Raw genomic sequence first — 19545 nt, 5'->3', positions numbered from 1 at the left:
TAGACAATGTCTGCCTCCCTGCACCCATCAATTCTCTTCAAAAAAAAAATCAATCAAATTTGTAGACACGATTTCCCATACACAAATCCATGCTGCCCTTTCTAATTGCAGATTAATCCTGTCTCACGGAATCCCCTCCATTAACTTTGCCACCACTTGTGATAGGTTCAGTGGCTTGCAGTTCCCTGGCTTGTCCTTCCAGCCTTTCTTAAATAAAAGCACAGCATTAGCCATCCTCCAGTCTTCTGGTACCCCACCTGTGGTTAACAAAGATACAATAATCTCTGCCAGAAACCCAGAAACATCTGCCCTTGCTTTCCACAACATCCTAAAATGCAATTGGTCAGGCCCCAGCGATTTGCATATGCTTCAAGACCACCAACACCTCTTCTTTCGTTATGCTGTTGTTTCAGGACATCACTGTTCTCTTCCCTGAATTCCCTACTTTCCATGACCTTCTCCACGGTAAATACAGACAAGAACTTTTCATTTAAGACCTCATCCATCTTCTATGGCTTCACACATAGACAACCACATTGATCCTCAAGTTGCTCTATTCACTCCCTAGTCACCTTTTGCTCTTAATATACTAGTAGAATCTTTTAGGATTCTCCTTTATCTTATCTGCCAAGGATATCTCATGTCTCCTTTTTGTCCTCCAGATTCCCTTCTTAAGTGTACTCCTACATCCCTTATACTCCTCAAGGGATTCACCTGCCTCTACCTGACATTTGCCTCTTCCTTTTTCCTTACCAGAGCCTCAATATCCCTCATCAACTAAGAGTTCCCTATTCCTACCAGCCCTGCCCTTCACTCTGACGCATGAGCCACCTGCCCAACCTCATTTCCTAAGAGGATGTCAAGTGTAGCCCCTTCTATAGTAGGGCCATCTATATATTGCTTGAGAAAACTTTCCTGGTCACACTTAACAAATTCTGCCCCATCTAATCTCTTAGCACTTTGGCAACCCCAGTCAATATTAAGGAAGTTAAAATCACCTATTATTACAACCCTATTATTCTTACATCCCTACATATTTGCTCCTCTAATTCTCGATGACCATTGGGGGGTGGGGGGGGGGGGTTCTATACTACAATTCCATCAAAGTGATCACTGCCTTCTTAGTTCGAAGTTCTACCCATATAGTCTCCCTGGACACTTGTCCAGGAATATCCTAAGTACTGCCATGATGCTTTTCCTAATAAGGAGTTTGTACATTCTCCCCGTGTCTGCGTGGGTTTCCTCCGGGTGCTCCAGTTTCCTCCCACATTCTGAAGACATACGGGTTAGGAAGTCGTGGGCGTGCTATGTTGGCACCAGAAGCATGGCGACACTTGCGGGCTGCCCCCAGAACACTCTAGGCAAAAGATGCATTTCACTGTGTGTTTTGATGTACATGTGACTAATAAAGAAATCTTATCTCATCTTATTGCAAGTCCCCCTCCTCTCTTACCTCCACATCTATCATGCCTGTGGCATCTATACCCCAAAAGACTGAGCTGCCAGTCCTGCCATCCACCAACCGTTTTTCTGTAATAGCTATAACATCACAATCCCGTGTTCCTTTCCCTGCCCCTAGTTCATCTGCTGTACCTGCCAGGCTTCTTGCATTTAAATAAATGCAGTTTATCCTCAGTCCCTGTCCTGCCTCTACCTGTCCTACCTATTGGACTTGTTTGCTTTAACTTCTATATCTTCTTCAACTTTCTCATCTGCCGCACTACCACACTGGGTCCTACCCTCCCGCCAGATTAGTTTAAACCCTCCTGAGTAGCTCTAGCAAATCTCCCTACCAGGGTAGTGATCCCTCTCCAGTTCAAGTGCAACCCATCCCCCTTGTATAGGCCATCTCTGCCCCAGAAGAGATCCCAGTGGTCCTAGAACCTGAATCCCTCCTGCCTGCACCAGCTCTGCAGCCATATCTCAATATGATCCATTCCAATGTTCAGTTTATAATTTGAGGGAAGACACAACTGAAGCAATACATATTACAAAGGAGAGAAAATGTGATTTAATTCATGGCAACTACAATTTCCTACATTCCAAACAGTAGGTCAGGAAAGTGTGAGCAATGCAGTGTAGCCATAGGATGTTTTACATACAAAGACATACATTTAACCTCTCTTGAACTTCTTGGAAAATTTAAGATTACGTAACTAGGAACAAACTTGAATGTTGTTGAGCCAACTCACTCAAACTCGTCATCTGCAGACTCTGCTTACCTAGGCTAAATGAAGTGACTATTCCCTATAGCCAGGAGGCATCCAGTGAAGCCTTAGTGGTAAGTAGGCCCAGAGGATGTCCTGACAGCTTTTTATATTTCTCTATCATACAGAGACTTCTGAAAACCACATAAATTGTTTGAAACGGTTACAGAAATAAAAGCTTACATAAAATAAAAAAAATTAAAAATATATAATTAAAATATTAAAACAAAGTAAAACAAGTGAAAAATAAGCAACAGAACTTAACTTTACTCAATACAGAGCTGACTGGGACAGCGTGGATGTGGTGAACTCCCCACCATAATTCTGGGTAACATCTGCATTGGTAGACCATGTGTAGACCAAGGACTGTGTTGAAAGACATTTGTGCTGACATTTGTCATTCAGCACATACTGCACCTACAGCAGGTCTACCCATGTCCAGTGCTTACTTACCCGGGAGCAGCTGAATGCTAACAACTCCCTTCAGAAATGCCAGGGACAGCCAACAGGATTTGGCTCTACGGCTGTCTATCTGTCTCTCTGAGGTAGAAGATCAGCCCTGATCTTGATGAATGATGGAACAAGCATGAAGAGGCAGATGGCCTGGTCCTGCTCCTGTTTGATATATTTTGATGTATTAAAGCTGATTCCACCCTTCCAACAGGATGGAAGGATGAATTGTGTTTAATCAACTCTTGCTGAAGTATGACAGAACTTCAGAGTGTAAAACAGAAGATATTGTCAGACAAAGAGATGGGGATTGATTATATAATAGTCATTTTTATAAATTATTTTCAATAAAAAGCAACTTTCCTATTCTTCCCCCATGTCCTCTTGGAAATTCCAGGCAAATTCAGCAATTCAGGCTCCTTAACTACATACAACACAAATATCACATAACATCTGCAGAGACTGGATATAGCCACAATGATTTTTTTAAAAATGACAAGGAAATAGAGGAGCTAATCAAACACAAATATAAGGTCTCTGAATTGGAAGGTGGTCAGTTTAATGAACAAGGCAGTGGCTATATCTTTTTCTGGAAACACAAACCAGAGCCATTTCAGTGATTCTCCTGCAGAATTGGCAAATGCCTTATAAACCTTGGTTCATTCTAACATGGAATCAACATGCTGTTATCATAAGTGCATTGAATCCAACCCTGGAACATTCAGAAGAGGCCAAGGATGACTTCTCCAGCAACCTTGAAAAATTTCTGGTCTGCATCCCAAAGGAAGACAACTTGATCCTCTGGGTGACTTCAACACCAGGGTCGGAAGGGATGTAGTGGAGACACAAGAGACTGCAGATGCTGGAATCTGGAGCAACAACATGTTGAGCAAAAAGCATCATGCTTTTTGATATTTCAGGTTTCGACCAGAAATCTCAACAATCCCTTTCCTCTCACAGATACTGCTCAACCCACTGAGTTCCTCCAGTGGATTATTTGTTGCTTGGGAAGGGACCCGACCTTCTGGCAAGCATGATCAGCCCAGAAGGAGCAGGGAAGACTCCAGCAGGTTCTTCTCTTGACAAAATGCTTGAAACATGACCTCGTCACAACAAACATCTTGTTTCATCAAAGGATGTTAACGCCCCCAGTCCAACCACTGCCACATGTGAGAATATATTATCACATGAGCAAGGGACTACAAAGAAAATCGCATCCCCTGTGCCATGACGATGGAACAAATGACTGCTGGACTGACCACTATCTAATCTGCTCTATTACCTTCATCAACCTGGCCCCATAACATCTGTGTCAATAGAATTGTTGCCACAAAAAGATCAAGTTTCCTCGAAGAAGCACAGCATCCCTGCTAACTCCTAGGAATCTCTGGCCTGTGGCAAAAAGCTTGAAGTGGTGGCATTCAGAAAGGTATTGAGAAAGGTTTTGAGAAGCTTAAGGCCATGAATTAAGAGCGAGAAAAGCCCAGCATAAGTGATGGAAAGAGCACACCACCTCACCACCTAAAAACCTCTCTGTCTACCCACCAACTTTCAAGGATAGCACCTCATAGACAATGTGTCAAATCCCAGACTACACAGCCACAAAGTATCCACAGCTTATGGACTGCCCTTAAGTCTGCCATAATTGAAGAGACTCTTGGCTTCCTTACCAAGGATCAGACTATACACCAGAAACAAGGCATCAAAACTTCAGTGGTCAAGATGCAGATGATGCTTGCATCTGAACATGCTCAGAGGCTGAGCTCCAAGAGTTGTTGACTCATTCACCAAAGCATACAAGAAGATAGGCTTTACACTCAATATCTGCAAGAACAAGGTCCTTTACCAACTTGCCCCCATTGTACCTCCCTACCCTCTGACAATATAAGTTCATGGTAACACCCTCGAAAATGCGTACTATTGCCCATATATTGAGAGCCACTCCTCCACGAAGACAGATATCAATGATGAAATTCAACATTGCACCAGAACGACCTTCGGTTGAATGAGGAACAGGATATTTAAAGATCAGGACCTCAAAAATGTCCTAAAATTCGAGGTATACTGAGCAGCAGTGATCCCTCCTATATGTTTCTAAGACCTGGACTACGTTTAGCAGGCATCTCAAAGCACTGAGAAAAAAAACACCCAGACAGTCTCCATAAAGTCATCCAAATTAATTGGAAGGATAGGTGAACCAAGGTTAGCATCCTCTCCCTGGCCAATATTCCCAGCCAAATTTACATCATTGAAGCCTTAGTTACATTCAGTTGGCTACATTGGGCAGACCACATCGACTGTATGCCCGACACCAGACACTCTGTTCCAAACTTTCTTGTGGGAGAACATTACCAGATGAACAGAGAAGAAGATTGAAAAATACGCTTAAAGTATTCTTGAAGAAATGCAGCATCCCCGCTAACTGCTGGGAACCTCTAGCCCATGACAGAATGCTTGAAGTGAAGGAGGAGTCTTCAGGAAGGTAGCGAGAACCAAAGGCCATGACTTGAGAGCACACAGAAGCCCTGCATAAGTGATGGAAGGAGTGCACCACCTCACCAGCTATCCATCTGCCTGTCCGTCCATCAGCCACCTCCTGTCCCATCTGTGGAAGAGTCTGTGATGCCCACATTGACCTCATTAGCCACTTCAAAACCTACAAAACCAATTCTCCTTTTGTATAGATATTGTTTTACATTACATCAATGATATTTGTGGGTAACGAACAGAGATCAATTTAGCCTTTGATATCAAAAATGTACTGAAGTTAAGAGTAATGATTATATTACAATAACTGCTTCCATGTTTTCATAATTGACATGTTCCTACCAATTAGCATTTCTGCAGTAAATCTGTCAGATACAAACACTGGAACTAAAACAACTTTATAATCAGATAGTACAATTTAACTCTAAAATTGAGATTAAACCAATCAATACTTACTGAGCATGCCTGCAAATTAAGTGTCACTAGTTCTGGACAGTGGATCTGAATGTGTTTCAGAGAGTCATCATCCAGCTGTTGGGGAAAAATACCACAATCACTTTACTCTCTTTGAAACAATTATTAGATTGCAATAGTCATCTAGGCAGGTTTGAATGGAAGCACCATTCAACATTTTCAACAGGAGGTATTCATTTGCAAAAATATCACTGCAACATTAAATGCAGAAGACAGTTAGTTTACTCAATTAATAAGAGAAGTTCACCCACTATCTACAACTCAATGACTATTAATCAGACAGGGTAAAAGAACCATTAAGATACTATCACAATATTATCACAATACAACAGCCATGACAATTTTATGGTCTTACTGACATCCTCTCTATTCTTACCAGATGTGGCTCTCATTTTTAAAATAGGAATTAGTTCTTTGATGGGTCAGTAGCAGGTAGGTCTCAGTCAAAATATGGTTCTGATTTCCATTGTCTCATATGCTGTGACATATTGAAATTTTGGAATAGGCACAGAGGAAACACAAAATTAATTCTTGGTACAAGTTATTTTAATTGGCTGGCTATTAAGAAATAGAGGGTAAGCATAAATGGGTCTTATTTTGACTGGGAAGATATCATGACTGGTGTGCTATGGGGATTGCTGCTAGGATCTCAACTTTTTACGATTTATACAAATGACCTGGATGCAGGTACCACAAGTGTAATTGCTAACTTCACTAATAACACAAAAGAAATGTAGAAAGTAAATATGATGAGGGCTACAAAGGTACTTAGAGCGATTAGGTGATTGGACAAATACTTGGCAAATGGAGTAAAATGTGGGAAAAGGGGAATTCATTTCAGAAGAAAGTATTACAAACTATTATCTAAATGGTGTGAGTTCTGAGATGCAGAGAGAACTTGGTGTCCTAGTGCACGATTCGCAGAAGGCTAATGTGCAGTTACTGCAAGCTAAGAGAATGTTATAGTTCAAAGCTAGAGGCATTGAGTACGGAAGTGGAAAGGTTATGCCTCAATTACATACAGCACTGATAAGACCACATCTTAAATACTGTGTACATGAATAGTCTTCTTCTTTAAGGAAGGATGTTATCTATTGGAAGAAGTCTGGAGGTTTACTCAGCTAATACCTCACAGAGTAGCATTGTCTTATGAGGAAAATGTGAGCAGGTGAGGATTGGAATTTAAAGGAAGAAGAGGGGATTTGATTGAGTCATGATGGTCATGACTCTTTAGAATTCTTCTTCAAAGGGTGGTTGTTGCAGAGTCCAGAACACTTTTAAGGTAGAAGTTCGAGATAAGCAAGGCAGTGAAAGGTTACAACAAGTAGATGGGAATGCAGAGCTGAGGTTATTATTAGATCAGCCATGATCTCATTAAATGGTGGAGTGAGCTCAAGGGCTGAGTCCCTTACTGCTGGCCCTAATATGTATGTTAATTACCTAGGTAAGTCACAGAGCTGGATTCCTATACTTCAATAAGGCAGAGACCTAGGGTTTATAACATAATGAAGTGATTAGATTGTGTTTGTGTCAACTAAATGTTTCAAAAAGTGGGTTATGGAGGACCAGGATCCATATTAAAGTTATGCAAGAGTGGAACTATTCATATTTAGGAGAGAGAGTTCTGCTAGGAAGACTGGACAGCTCTTCCGATTACAGGAATTCATCAAATTCCTTCAAGCAGAAGTTAGGTCTGTTTCTAGCCAGAGCAGAAAGCACGTGCCTTCTGATGTACAGCAGGATTACGGTATCTTCAGGAACGTTTTTGATCATCACGTGAGGAAGGTCCCACGTATTCAGACATCACCCCAATTGGCAGCACAGTGGAGCAGCCAGCAGAGCTGCTACCTCAGCTCCAGTAACCTGTGCACAATCCTGATTTCTATTGCTGTTAGTGCAGAGTTTACATGTTCTCTCTGTAATCGTGCTCTGGTTTTCTCCTACTTCCCAAAGACATGCGGTTAATTGTAAATTGCCGCTAGTGAGCAGCAGAATCTGGTAGGAGGAGATAGAAATGTGGAGAGAATTAAAATGTCCGAGTAATGACAATGGGTATTGATGGTCGGCCTGGACTCAGTAGACAGAAGGGCCTGTTTCTGTGCTGTGACTCTATGACTCTCATCCATTCCCTGCCAACGGGCTCAGGTTTTTAATGCTTTCTCTCTTTTGTATTACAATGGCCTTGGATGCAGCAAGGCATTCATATTGATGGTTAGGAGATTATCACTGCCCAGGAGAGCTAAATGGATGTGTAAACATTTCCTGCTTATTACTTTGTAAATATTTGTAAATGGCTTCATGAAATTTTTCTACAGATTCATAACAGATCTGATGCTTAATCACCCAAAGTGATGTGAACATAATCTATTCAATAAACTGAAATTCAACCCAGTGTTTATATTTTTAGAATGCAGAGTATTCTCTGGCCAGTTCAGGCAAAAACAGTTTTGTACTAAGTTCACTACATGTCTTGCTCACCAACAAAAATGCTGGCACATATTCTAGGTTCTGAATAAATAAAATGTGATAGCTTCAGAAACATAAAAATTCTTTGAAAGAAGGTTGCATCTGTACCTTAACACTCATTAAGTAAGCAAAACAAAGAAGCAATTTTAAGTATGATTTTTGGCCTTCATCTACATTCAGTCCTTATTACCTGCTGATTTGCTATTGGATCTGAAGTTGGCCCTAGGCTCCATATGGTGTTTCTTCCAAATATATCTATATACATGTAGACATTGGGGAACCAATCATTGTCTGCAAGATTCAATGATCAAGTTCCAGACCATTTGTGCCAAAACTTGCTCAATGAAACTCAGTTGGAAAACTGCCAGGACCCACCATAGCCCCAAATATTACACCTTAGTTTAAATGTGGAGACAATCTGAATTCCATTTGTAAGGACAAATGCATATCTCAACGCCAGAGAAGTGCAACACCAGACAGACTGTGACACCAAGGGCCTCTAATAAATAAAAATAGAGACACAAGAGACTGCATATGCTGGAATTTGAAGCAACACACAAGATGCTGGAGGAATTCAACAGGTCTATCCAATACTTTGACTGTCCATTTCCCTCCATAGATGCTGCCTGACCCACTAAGTTCCTCCAGCATCTTGTGTGTTGACTCTAATAAATAAAACTGAAATAGAAATCAGGCAGAAAGCATACTTGTGGTTAGTGTCACATCAGGTACAAGTGAAGATTGTTGTAGTTATTGAAGAGCAATTACATTATCCCTGGGACATCACTGAAGGTTCCTGCAATGAACTATCTTCAGCTGTTTTGTCAACGATCATTTTTTCTATTATAAGCTTGCCACCTCTCCATAAAGCATTGTCATCAACATCCAGGAAGGGGAGGGGGAGAGACAGGAATTGCCATCATTGACCACAAATTCTACTGGACCACCTAGGTAAAATGACTACTGAGCAGGTCAGAGGCGATGTATTCTATGACAATGGGGTCGTCCTCTTGTTCCCCACAGCACCTCCCCTAATCACAACATATGTATCAGTTGTGTGATGGCAGACCCTACACTTGCCTTGATGGATACAGCTGCTATCACATTCAAGGGGTTCAACACCTTTAAGGTCAACATATTCAGTTCAATTCTACCACTGGATCACCTTGGCTGGAATAAGCAACAAACAATCTGCTGGAGGAACTCAGCGGGTCGAGCAGCATCTGTGGGAGGAAAGAAATTGTCGATGTTTCGGGTCGAAACCCTGATGCTCAACCCACTGAGTTCCTCCATCAGATTGTCTGTTGCTCCAGATTCCAGTATCTGCCGTCTCTTGTGTCTCCACTGGCTGCAATAAGCACTGGCAATAGGACGATTACCAAGAGTTCGTCGGCAGCACCCCCCAGATCTGCAACCCACACCGCTGGCAAGGCAGGTGAAGTAGGTGCTGGAAGAATTAACAATCACATCCCAAACATGCATCATTTCGACTTGGAAAAACAGGATGGTTCCTTAATTGTCACCAGCCAAAAAGGGCAAAGTTGGACCATATTAACCACAAGGACAGGATGCTGATCCTGGTGGCTAACTGTCACCTTCTCAAGGCCATCCAGGATGCCAAAAATGAAAAACGTCATAATGTTTGACACAGTCCTTCACTGATGATGTCATATAATTTCCAAATCATCTGAGGATATCTGAATTCTCTACCCAAGAGGGCTGTAGAGGCTCATTCGCCCAGTATTTTCAAGACAGAGATCAAATTAATTTTAGAAATTGAGGAATATGGGAACAGTCCAAGATAGTTTCAGCCAGAATCTAGTTGAATGTTGGAGTAGGTACAAGGGTCTGAGTGGCATTCTCCTGCCTCTATTACTGATGCATCTTATCTAATGATTTAACCAGCAGGTACAACAGAAATAGTAAAATTCTCAGCCGCACACATCTATAAAGAAGAATTCCTAAGCTGCTAATTTCTTTCGGCAACACACTATAACAATAAGTGATACATGTTTTTTTATAACCAAATTGTCTAACAATGTTTACTTCAACAAAATGATAGGGAAGAATTACACAAGAATAGTTATCCAACAGCCCAGCAAGGCCTGACTTAATGAGCCCAGCCATTTTTTCAATAATTGCAGCTTCTGGAATGGAGTTACGAGAAAAAGTAGAAGCAGGAGTGGACCATTTGCTCTCCTCATGCCTGCTCTACCATTCAATATGATCAGAGTTGACCTGTTACCTCAATGCTACTTTACTGCTCTAACCCCATATCCCTTGATTCCCTCAATATCTGAAAATCTATCAAACTCTTCCTTGAACATACATAATGCCAAGTCTCTGCAGCTCTCTCTGGTAGGGAATTTCAAAGATTCATTACGCTCTGGGTGAGGACATTTCTCTTCCCCTTTGTCTTGAATGGCCAGCCACTTATTTTGAGACTGTGGCCCCAGTTCTAAAAACACCTGCCATCAACTCTGCATCCATCCTGTTGAGCCCACTAAGAATTTTGTACACTATGTATATTTACAGTCTATCTGTAAATATCGGTAAATTGAACATTGGTTTATTATTGCCACATGCACCGAGGTACAGTGAAAAACTTGTTTGCATGCCGTCCATACAGATCATTTCATTACAACAGTGTATCGAGGTAGTACAAGGGAAAACAATAACAGAATGCAGAATAAAGCATTACAGTTACAGAGAAAGTGCAGTGCAGGCAGACAATAAGGTGCAAGGCCATAATGAGGTAGATTGTGAAGTCAAGAGTCCATTTTATCCTACTAGGGAACTGTTCAATAGTCTTATAACAGTGGGATAGAAGCTGTCCTTGAGCCTGGTGGTACGTGCTTTCAGGCTCCTGTATCTTCTGCCTGATGGGAGGGGGGAGAAGACAACTCTGGCAATACTGGCAGCTTTTCTTTACATAAATTATATTGCTCACGCTACTGAAAATGGCACAAGTGGGGAACCTTTTGCTTAATTGTCGCTGTAATGTAACACAGTACAAACGATAAAGATGATTGGAAACAAAAGTAAAGGTGAAATACTCCCACATATTCTGAATGACAATCTCAATTCCTGGTGGCAAAAAAGAAAACTGATGAAGTTGAATTCCTGGAAGGTTTAGATAGGAGATGTAGCAAAATGAAATAACTGGGACGTGGAGATACTAAATAAGATGTGTGCAATATCAAAGGAGCCTCATCTCCAAAAGTTCAAGCTGCAAGTATTAGTTATTTTTCCAATGAGGAAACAGTCAAGTATCTCTGCCTGCAGAAAATGCACAACTTGGATATTTTCAGCATTTTGTGTTTTAATTTCAAGGAGGCAAGGAGACAGAACATTCCCAACCACAGCTGCCATTTAACTAAAACCAAGTGTAATGTAGAAGAGAATATTTAACAATACTTTAAAGGAAGATCTGTGGGTATTGCTTGTTTCTCTGCTTGCTGGTTACCTATAATTGGGCTCCAATTGGAGCTCATTTGGAATTAACGAAGCTAAATAGCCAACCATATACTGACTTCTGTGATGTTATCAAAGGTTAGAAAGAGTAGTTTAATCCATGACACAATCTGTTATAGATTAAAGTACTCTGACTGTTGATGATTTAATTACCTCAGTGACTCTTGCACTGATCAGCAGGATAATCTTGAAGTAGTGGTTGAAAGATGACTTCTCTCCCTCAAAGATTTTCAAACCTATTTGAACAACTTTTGCCAGCCCTATTAAATGTCCCTGAAGGGTCTAATTAAAATTGGGAAAAATAATATTGGCCATTAAATGGAAATTATGTAATTTGGAAGTGTTAGCAGTGACCAATCTTGAGAATGAGTACATCAGAATAATCAACTTTGCAGATGAAATAAAGAAACATTGAAACATTGTCTAAACTACCAAAAATTTGTGAAACAAACAAAACAGCACATGTTAATAAGAAAGAATTAAAATGGCAAACGTCTCAGGAGAAGAGAACTGATGCAAACACTGAAAATGATACCAGCATATACAACAGCATGAGAGAAAATAAGTGACTCTCCAGAATTTGTACAAGATTCACAAATTATACAGTGCTTTAGTTATAGCCTCTCATGGTATGGCAATGTACTCATTTGTTTGTGAAGTCGAATGGATGGACAAGGAAGAACATAACTTATTTCAAAAACTGGCAAATGAAAATTACCAACCTGAGTGCACCCTCTCAAATACATGGCTTTCAGACCATTACATCCTCCCACTAGAGCCTCTATCCCATCCTTGGTCACCTGATCACACCAGGAAATGTTTAAATGCTCAAGGTTTCGATTACCCTCACTGAAAGGCAAAAAAAAGATGCAGCTCAGCAATGGGTTAATTTATTTCATAAATTTGAAAGTCGATTGATTTCTCAAACTTTCCTGAACTCAGGTATTAAGCCATACAATATGTCTCTTAAAAATCACTTCTTGTCCACCAATGTTAACAAAGCTTGAAACAATAAATTCTTTTGAGGACTAGAAATACTCTGTCAGCATCAAAACACACCATTGTATTGCCACCTCTTGCATGGTAAAAATAGGATTTTTCCCATTGATTTTACATGTTGTTAACAATTTGAGGTAAATCTGTAATACAGGAAACTGCTAATTGTACCTCTTAGGTATAATTAGGAAAATATTTTGTTTTGTGACGAAACAAGCAGTGACAACAGCCTACAATGTGAATTGCTATTTCATCTAATAGCACAGTAATATTCCAATAATCTGGTATACTTGGGGCTTTGGTGGTGCTGGATTGGCAAAACCTCCAGCCTATTGGATGTTAATCCAATTAATCTTCCAACATATTTCTAATTCTTATTTTTAAGATATTACATGGTAGTATAATAAATTTTCCATTGAACCCTGTAAGTTTAGTGGGAGCATGGAAACAGAAATCTTTGAGTTTCTAGGGAACACAGAGAACAGAACCCAGTGAGTTTAAAGGAAGCATGGGAATGGAGGCCCCAGTGTGTCAAAGAAAGGGTGGAAGCAGGGTTCAGTGAAAGAGATGCTGAACCACTGGGATTTATGGACAATCAGATAGCGATTATCGGAGTTTACTATCTTTCCACCTCAGACATCTGCTGCCAAAAATTTGGTTGAAAACATCCATAAACCTATTTTACACAAACCCATCACAGTGAAATGTTGGGGATAGAATAAAAGAAATGGGGGCAGGAGAAGGTTATTCAGCCATCCGCCCCGCGCACCGCACCTCCCCCCCCCCCCCCCCCCCCACCCAGGCCTGCTCCTCCATTCAGCAAGATCATGGCTGACCTTCTGTCTCAACGTCTTTTTCCAATCCTATCCTCAATCCTTTTCTTCTAACATCCAGAAATATATCGATCTCTGCTTTGAATGCGAACAATGACTGAGCCTCCACAGCTCTGTGGGCAGAGAATTCCTAAGATTCACCGCTCACTGACAGAAGAAAATTTTCCTCTTTTCAGTTTTAAATGGTCTACACTTCTTTGGAGACCATGAGCCCTAGTGTAGGGAAACATCTTCCTTGCATCAATCCTGTTGAGGTATCTAAGTATTTTGTATGTTTCAAGGTGGTCATCTCTCATTCCTCTAAATTCCAGAGAACAGAGGTCCAGCCAACTCAATCTGCCCTCACGTGACAGATCTGTAATCCCTGGAGCAGCCTGATGAGTCTTCACTGTATTCCCCTGTAATCTGTAGGTCCTTTTCTAAGTAAGAAGATTAAAATTGGACATAATATTCCAGGCAAAGACTGCCCTGGTCCTACTTGAAATGTGTGAACCAACAAGAGACAATTCAAAGATCATCAATCCACAATTTATTAATAATAGCATGCACAAATAATTTCTATTCCATATGCCATTATAGATGAATTTATGTTGGTTACAGGTATATTTACTGTGTGAATTTATGCACTAGAGACTGTGATTCATCAAGTGAAACAATTAGCCTTTTCTTTCAACTCTCAAACCAAGAATTATACAATGTAGATTGCCAATTATTCTTTATGGCATTTTGCTCAGGTTTGCATTTGTGTCTTATTTATTTATAAAGAAATTCAGCAAAGTAATTCAACCTCCATGATAGTGATTCTTTTGATCAAATAAATTGATGAAATCTGTATAGATTTTCTTATATGTTTTTGAATAAACAATTTACCACTTGTGGCTGTGCAAAGAGACTGAACCAGAAAATATATGGGTTTCCCTTTGAAAACTTGTTCAGACAAAAAATATTCCAACCACAGTTCACTATAGTTTTACACAAGTGTGCTAACTGGGATAAAAAAAAAATTCCCACTCCACTTAGTCTGTAAACCAACATCTGTAACCTAAGGAAGTACATTTCATAATCAGAATGTTACCTGTCAATGCAGATCTATTTTAAAATTAACTGTTTGGGATTGAACATAGATGGCAAATGAGAAAGCATTATAAATACTAGGGGTAAGAAACAAGGATAAATGCAGAACCAATGAAGATACAGTGAAAATTCTACATTTAAAGATGTGCCACGCCAAGTTATTATAACTATAAGCCATGTTTCTAATGCGAGTCCTTGGATGCAGATACATGAAAAGTTATTATACAAGATAAGTGGCAAAAGAAATACAACCCCAAGTTGGAGGGAATTGGAAAGGTAAAGCACAACTAAATGAATTTGATTTAAGGAAAATTTTGAAAGTGGAAAATAATGTTATGGAACAGTAATAAAACAGATGTGCAGAAGAGTCATAGTCATACAGGACAGAAATAGGCCCCGTGGCCCACCCTGTCCAAGCCGACCATCAAGTACCCATCTGTACTACTCCCATTTACCAGCATTTGCTCCATAGACTCCTGAATCTTGGTGATTCAAGAACTCATCTAGATACATTATGAATGAGTGAGAGTACCATCCACTCACATAGTGTGTTTCAGATTCCAACCAACCTCTGGGTGAAAAATCATTCCTTATATCCTCTCTTAATCACCTACCTCTTACTTTAAACCTATGCCCTCTGGTTTAGACACAGCTTATCAGTATCATCCTGTAGCCTAAGACTACTATCCTCACTATTGACAACATCACCAATTTTGGGGTCATAGAGCCATACAGTATGAAATAGCCATTCAGTCCACCACATCTATGCCAACCACATTAATCCCCTCATCCAGCATTTGGCCTGTAGCCTTCTATGCCTTGGCTGTCAGCCTTCTCAGCAGGCTAGGCAGCATCTGTGGAGAATAGCGGCGGTCAACATTTCGGGTCAGGACCCTTCTTCAGGACGCAGTCTGGCCTGCTGAGTTCCTCCAGCATCATCGTGTTTTTCATCAAGAAGGGCCCTCCCCTGTTTTTTGTCTTCTATACATGTCATTTGCTTCTTTTCTTTCTTTTATCTAACCCTCAATATCTATTGACATCCAGGGTTCCTTAGACTTGCTGTCCTTACCTTTCACCGTTATGCGAATATGTTGGTCCTGAACGTCCACTCTCTAAAGGCTTCTCACTTGTCAAATGTAGACAGAGCTGCAAGCAGATTCTCCCAGTCTACTTTTCCCAGCTCTTGTTTCATGATACTGAAATCTGCTTTCCCCCAATTCAGAATCTTAGTTTCTGGACAAATTCAAACCTTTCCATAATTATCTTGAAATGCACAGAGTTATGGTCACTATTTCCAAAATGTTCTCCCAGTGACTCTCCAGCCACTTGCTTTGCTACAGTTCCTAAAATTATAGCCCTCTCTCTCATTGGACCATCTATGTACTGGCTGAAAAAGTTCCCTGGATGCAATTTAAAAATTCCACCCCCTCTCAGCCTATCATACCAAGCCGATCCCAGTTAAAAAAGGGGAAATTGAAATTCCCTACTGCTATAACCCTATCATTCTTGCACCTCTGTGATTTGCCTGTTCTTCATCTCCTGCTGACTGTTAGGAGGCCAGTAAAGTAATTGTCCCCTTTTTGCTTCTATGCTCTAACCATACAACCTCAGTTGAACAGAATTCTCAGATATCCTCCCTCTTTACTGTAGTAATGAACTCATGAATCAATATTGCAGTGCCATCTACTCTTTTACATTCCCCGCCCCCCCACATCTGAAGATTCTATACCCTACCTTTCTTTCAGCATGTCTCTGTGACAGCAACAATATCACATTCCTGTGTGTCAATCAACACTCTCAGCTCATCTGCCTTCCTAGTCAGACTCTTTACACAAAAACTGGTGATAGTGAAGAGCAATGGCAGATGGAATTTAATCCTGTTAAGTATGCATTGATGCATTTTGGTAGATCTACTAAGAGTAGGACAGACATAATGAATGGTAGCGGCATAGGGGGTATTGAGGAACAGAGAGGGGTTTGATGTACAAGTCCAGAGATCCCTAAAGGCGGCAGCATGGGTGGATAAGGTGGTGAAGAAGGCATACAAGATGCTTGCCTTCATTAGTGGGTATAGAAGATAAAAGCATGGAGATCATGGTACAACCTCATAAAACATTGGTTCAGCCACAGCTGGAATATAGCGTGCAGATGTGGTCACCACACTACTGTGACTACATTGGAGAAGCTACAGACAAGATTTGCCAGAATCCTGCCTTGGATGAAACATCTCAGTTACGTGGAGAGACTGGATAGGCTGGGTTTGTTTTCCTTAGAGCGGAGGAGGCTGTGGGGGGAACTGATAGAGGAATACAAAGTTATGAGGAGCACAGATAGGGTAGATTATAGGGAGATATTTCCCATAGCAGAGGTGTCTGTAATCAATCGGCATAGGTTTAAGGTAAAGGATAAGAGATTTAGAGGTGATTTGACGAAGAATTTTTTGACACAGAGGGTGGCTGGAATGAGGAACAGACATTTTGAGTGGGTGGTGGAGACAGATACTCTCCCAACATTTAAGAAGTATCTGGATTAGTCAGTTTTTGATGTGTTATGCAGTACTATAATAAATTCTCCAGTGAACTCAATAAGTCAAGAGTATGCAGGACCCAGGAACCTGTTGAGTCACAAGGGTTGGGGTGCCGGTGAGTGATGGGGGGGGCCCAGGCAGTGGGGCAGGCTTGGTCTCGAGGAACACAACCCAGTGAGTCTTGGGGGCCTGGTCACTGGGGCCCAGCTGGGTCTCAGGGGCCCTGGTATGTTTTAGGGAACCATGGGAATCATCACATGGTGAGCCAGGCGCCAAACCATCAGGATTTCTCAATAATCGGATAGGGAATTATCAGAGTTTCACTGTGGTCAGTTCAACGCTCTAAATGTTCTTTTTGTAAAAAGCTTTCTCCCAAATTTCCTGCTGCATTCATTGATGAGCATTTTAAACTTACATTCCCCTAATCTTCTTATAACCCTGGAGATTTGATTTCAATAAATTCAATTCAAATATATTGATGAATACATTTTGAATTGGTTTACACACATTAACTAATAACAAAATACAAGCGACCTTCTTCACTAGCTAATATTAATCATATGACCATTATATTTGCTGCATTTTGCTAACAAGACTCCAGGCCAATGCCAGTAAAGTTAGAGAGGATCGGGATAAGAAGAGGGCCGTAGAAGTTGACAGTTGGCACCTCTCCCAGTCCGCAAGTGCTTTAGATAATTGAGACTCAACTTGCACCTAGTCAGTTCTGATGGGTGATCCACTTTGTTCACAAACCCAATACCAGACATCTGAAACAGGCAGAGCCAAGTTCCATCATGACAAGAGATTACCAGGCAGACAGAAGAAACAATTCAAGGATGTGCTGAGTTGCAGTAAAATAATAGACATCCTCATTGACTTAATGAAATACCTGACCCCAGTTATTTCCATAAGTCAATGGGTGTGTTCCCATGCACTTGCTGACTCTGTCTTTCTACATTTGAGAAGTACATATAGTAGCAATAGTGCATTGGTGATGTAGGAAATAAAAATGTAGGGATAGTGGAAAGGGTGCCAATCAAGGCAGTTCCTTTGTCCTTGTGATCAACATCTGGAATATTTTGTATGGGTCTGGTCACCCTACCTATGGAAGGATATACTCATAGCAAATTGATTCCTAAAATGGTGCAGTTGTTGTATGAGGTGAGATTAAGTAAACTGGGTCATCATTACTCTTCATTTAGAAAAATGAGTATTTTTGAAATATAACTGAAACATACAAAATTCTTGAGGCTTCACTGGATAAATGCACACTTGATGTTTCCTCTGGCTGGGATGTTTAGAAGCAGGGGGTCTCAAAATAAGGGAGTCTGCCATTCAGAAATGAGACAAGAAGAAGTTCACCAGAGATTGGTAAATCTTTGGAGTTCACTACCCACGAGCATTATGCAAGCTCTGGGTGTATTCAACAGAGATGATAGATATTTAGAGAATCATGGGATATGGTGTTAGTACAGTAAAGTGGCATCAAGGATAAAAGATCAGGCATTATTTTATTCAGTGGTGCAGTACACACAAGGCAATGAATGGCCTACTCCTACTTCTATTTCTTACACTACGTCCTAGATGGCTTTGACTTCAAGCCTTGAACTGCATTCGTCCCAGCAAATGAAGAACATTCATTCAGACCTGACTTTTGTCATGCAGGTAATGGAAAAGTTTTGATGAGTAAGGTGGTGAGTTACTTAAAGAATACTCAGTCATTGATTTAATTTTCCAGCTCCAATATTTATGAAGTTGGACAAATCAAGTGACTAGTTAATGGTGTTGATGGTGGGGGAATGCACTGGCATTAAAGCCAATGAAAATCAAGCAGATATCATCATTTTGCTGGGTGGTCATTACTCAGTTCATGTTATATGGATGTTCCTTATCATGTATCTGCCAGAACCTGAATGCTATTAGGTCTTGCTGGATCTGAGCAAATAAGCTGCTATTTTCTAAGAACTGCAAATGGAACTAAACACTGCAATCAGTGAACATCCCTATTTTTGTGAGAACATAATTAATCAAGCTGCTAAAGACAATCAAGTAAACATTACTCTAAAGAACCCCTACAGTGCTTAGATGATTGGGCATTAACCGCTATGTTTCTTTTCACTAAGTACAGCTCCAGCCGTTGGAAATTACTCAACCCTAAATAAACTGACTTAAATTTTGAAGTTTTGTGTGTTGCTCCAGATTTCAGCATCTGCAGTCTCACGTCTCCTGACTTTAATTTTAATTGGGCTCTTTGATGATGCACTCAGTAAAATACTGCTTTCACATTAAGGCTTTTGTCATCACCTCAATTCAGGAATTGAGCTATAAAAAAAATAGAAGTAGGGTTGACAGTGACAAGGCCAGTGTCATATTTTCAATCCAGAATAATGTGTAGTTTGGTGGGGAAAGCGTATATGGCATTCCAAAGTGCATGCTCACTTTGTCCTTCTGGTGATAGGGCCAAAATTTTCTAAAGGTATGCTGAAGAAGCCCTAACAAGTTGCTGCAAAGTACTTTATAGATGATAACAATGTGGCCACATTTTGCCAGAGTGCAG

The 19545-nt window shown here is 40.6% G+C and overlaps 1 protein-coding gene across 1 annotated transcript in view; it reads right to left on the bottom strand.

Moving 5' to 3' along the window:
• fbxl2 (F-box and leucine-rich repeat protein 2) overlaps nt 1-19545 on the bottom strand; it is a 142717-nt gene that overhangs the window by 45121 nt on the left and 78051 nt on the right. Inside the window, exons 8-9 of the mRNA XM_052023033.1 lie at nt 12281-12407; nt 5601-5675 (exon numbers count right to left, since the gene is read on the bottom strand). Coding sequence (XP_051878993.1) covers nt 5601-5675; nt 12281-12407 — 202 coding nt within the window. The remainder of the gene's footprint in view (nt 1-5600; nt 5676-12280; nt 12408-19545) is intronic.

Source organism: Pristis pectinata, chromosome 9, assembly GCF_009764475.1.
Source record: "Pristis pectinata isolate sPriPec2 chromosome 9, sPriPec2.1.pri, whole genome shotgun sequence".
NCBI lineage: Eukaryota > Metazoa > Chordata > Chondrichthyes > Rhinopristiformes > Pristidae > Pristis > Pristis pectinata.
Note: the sequence above shows the minus strand (reverse complement) of the source record. Positions and strands in the feature narration are given on the sequence as shown.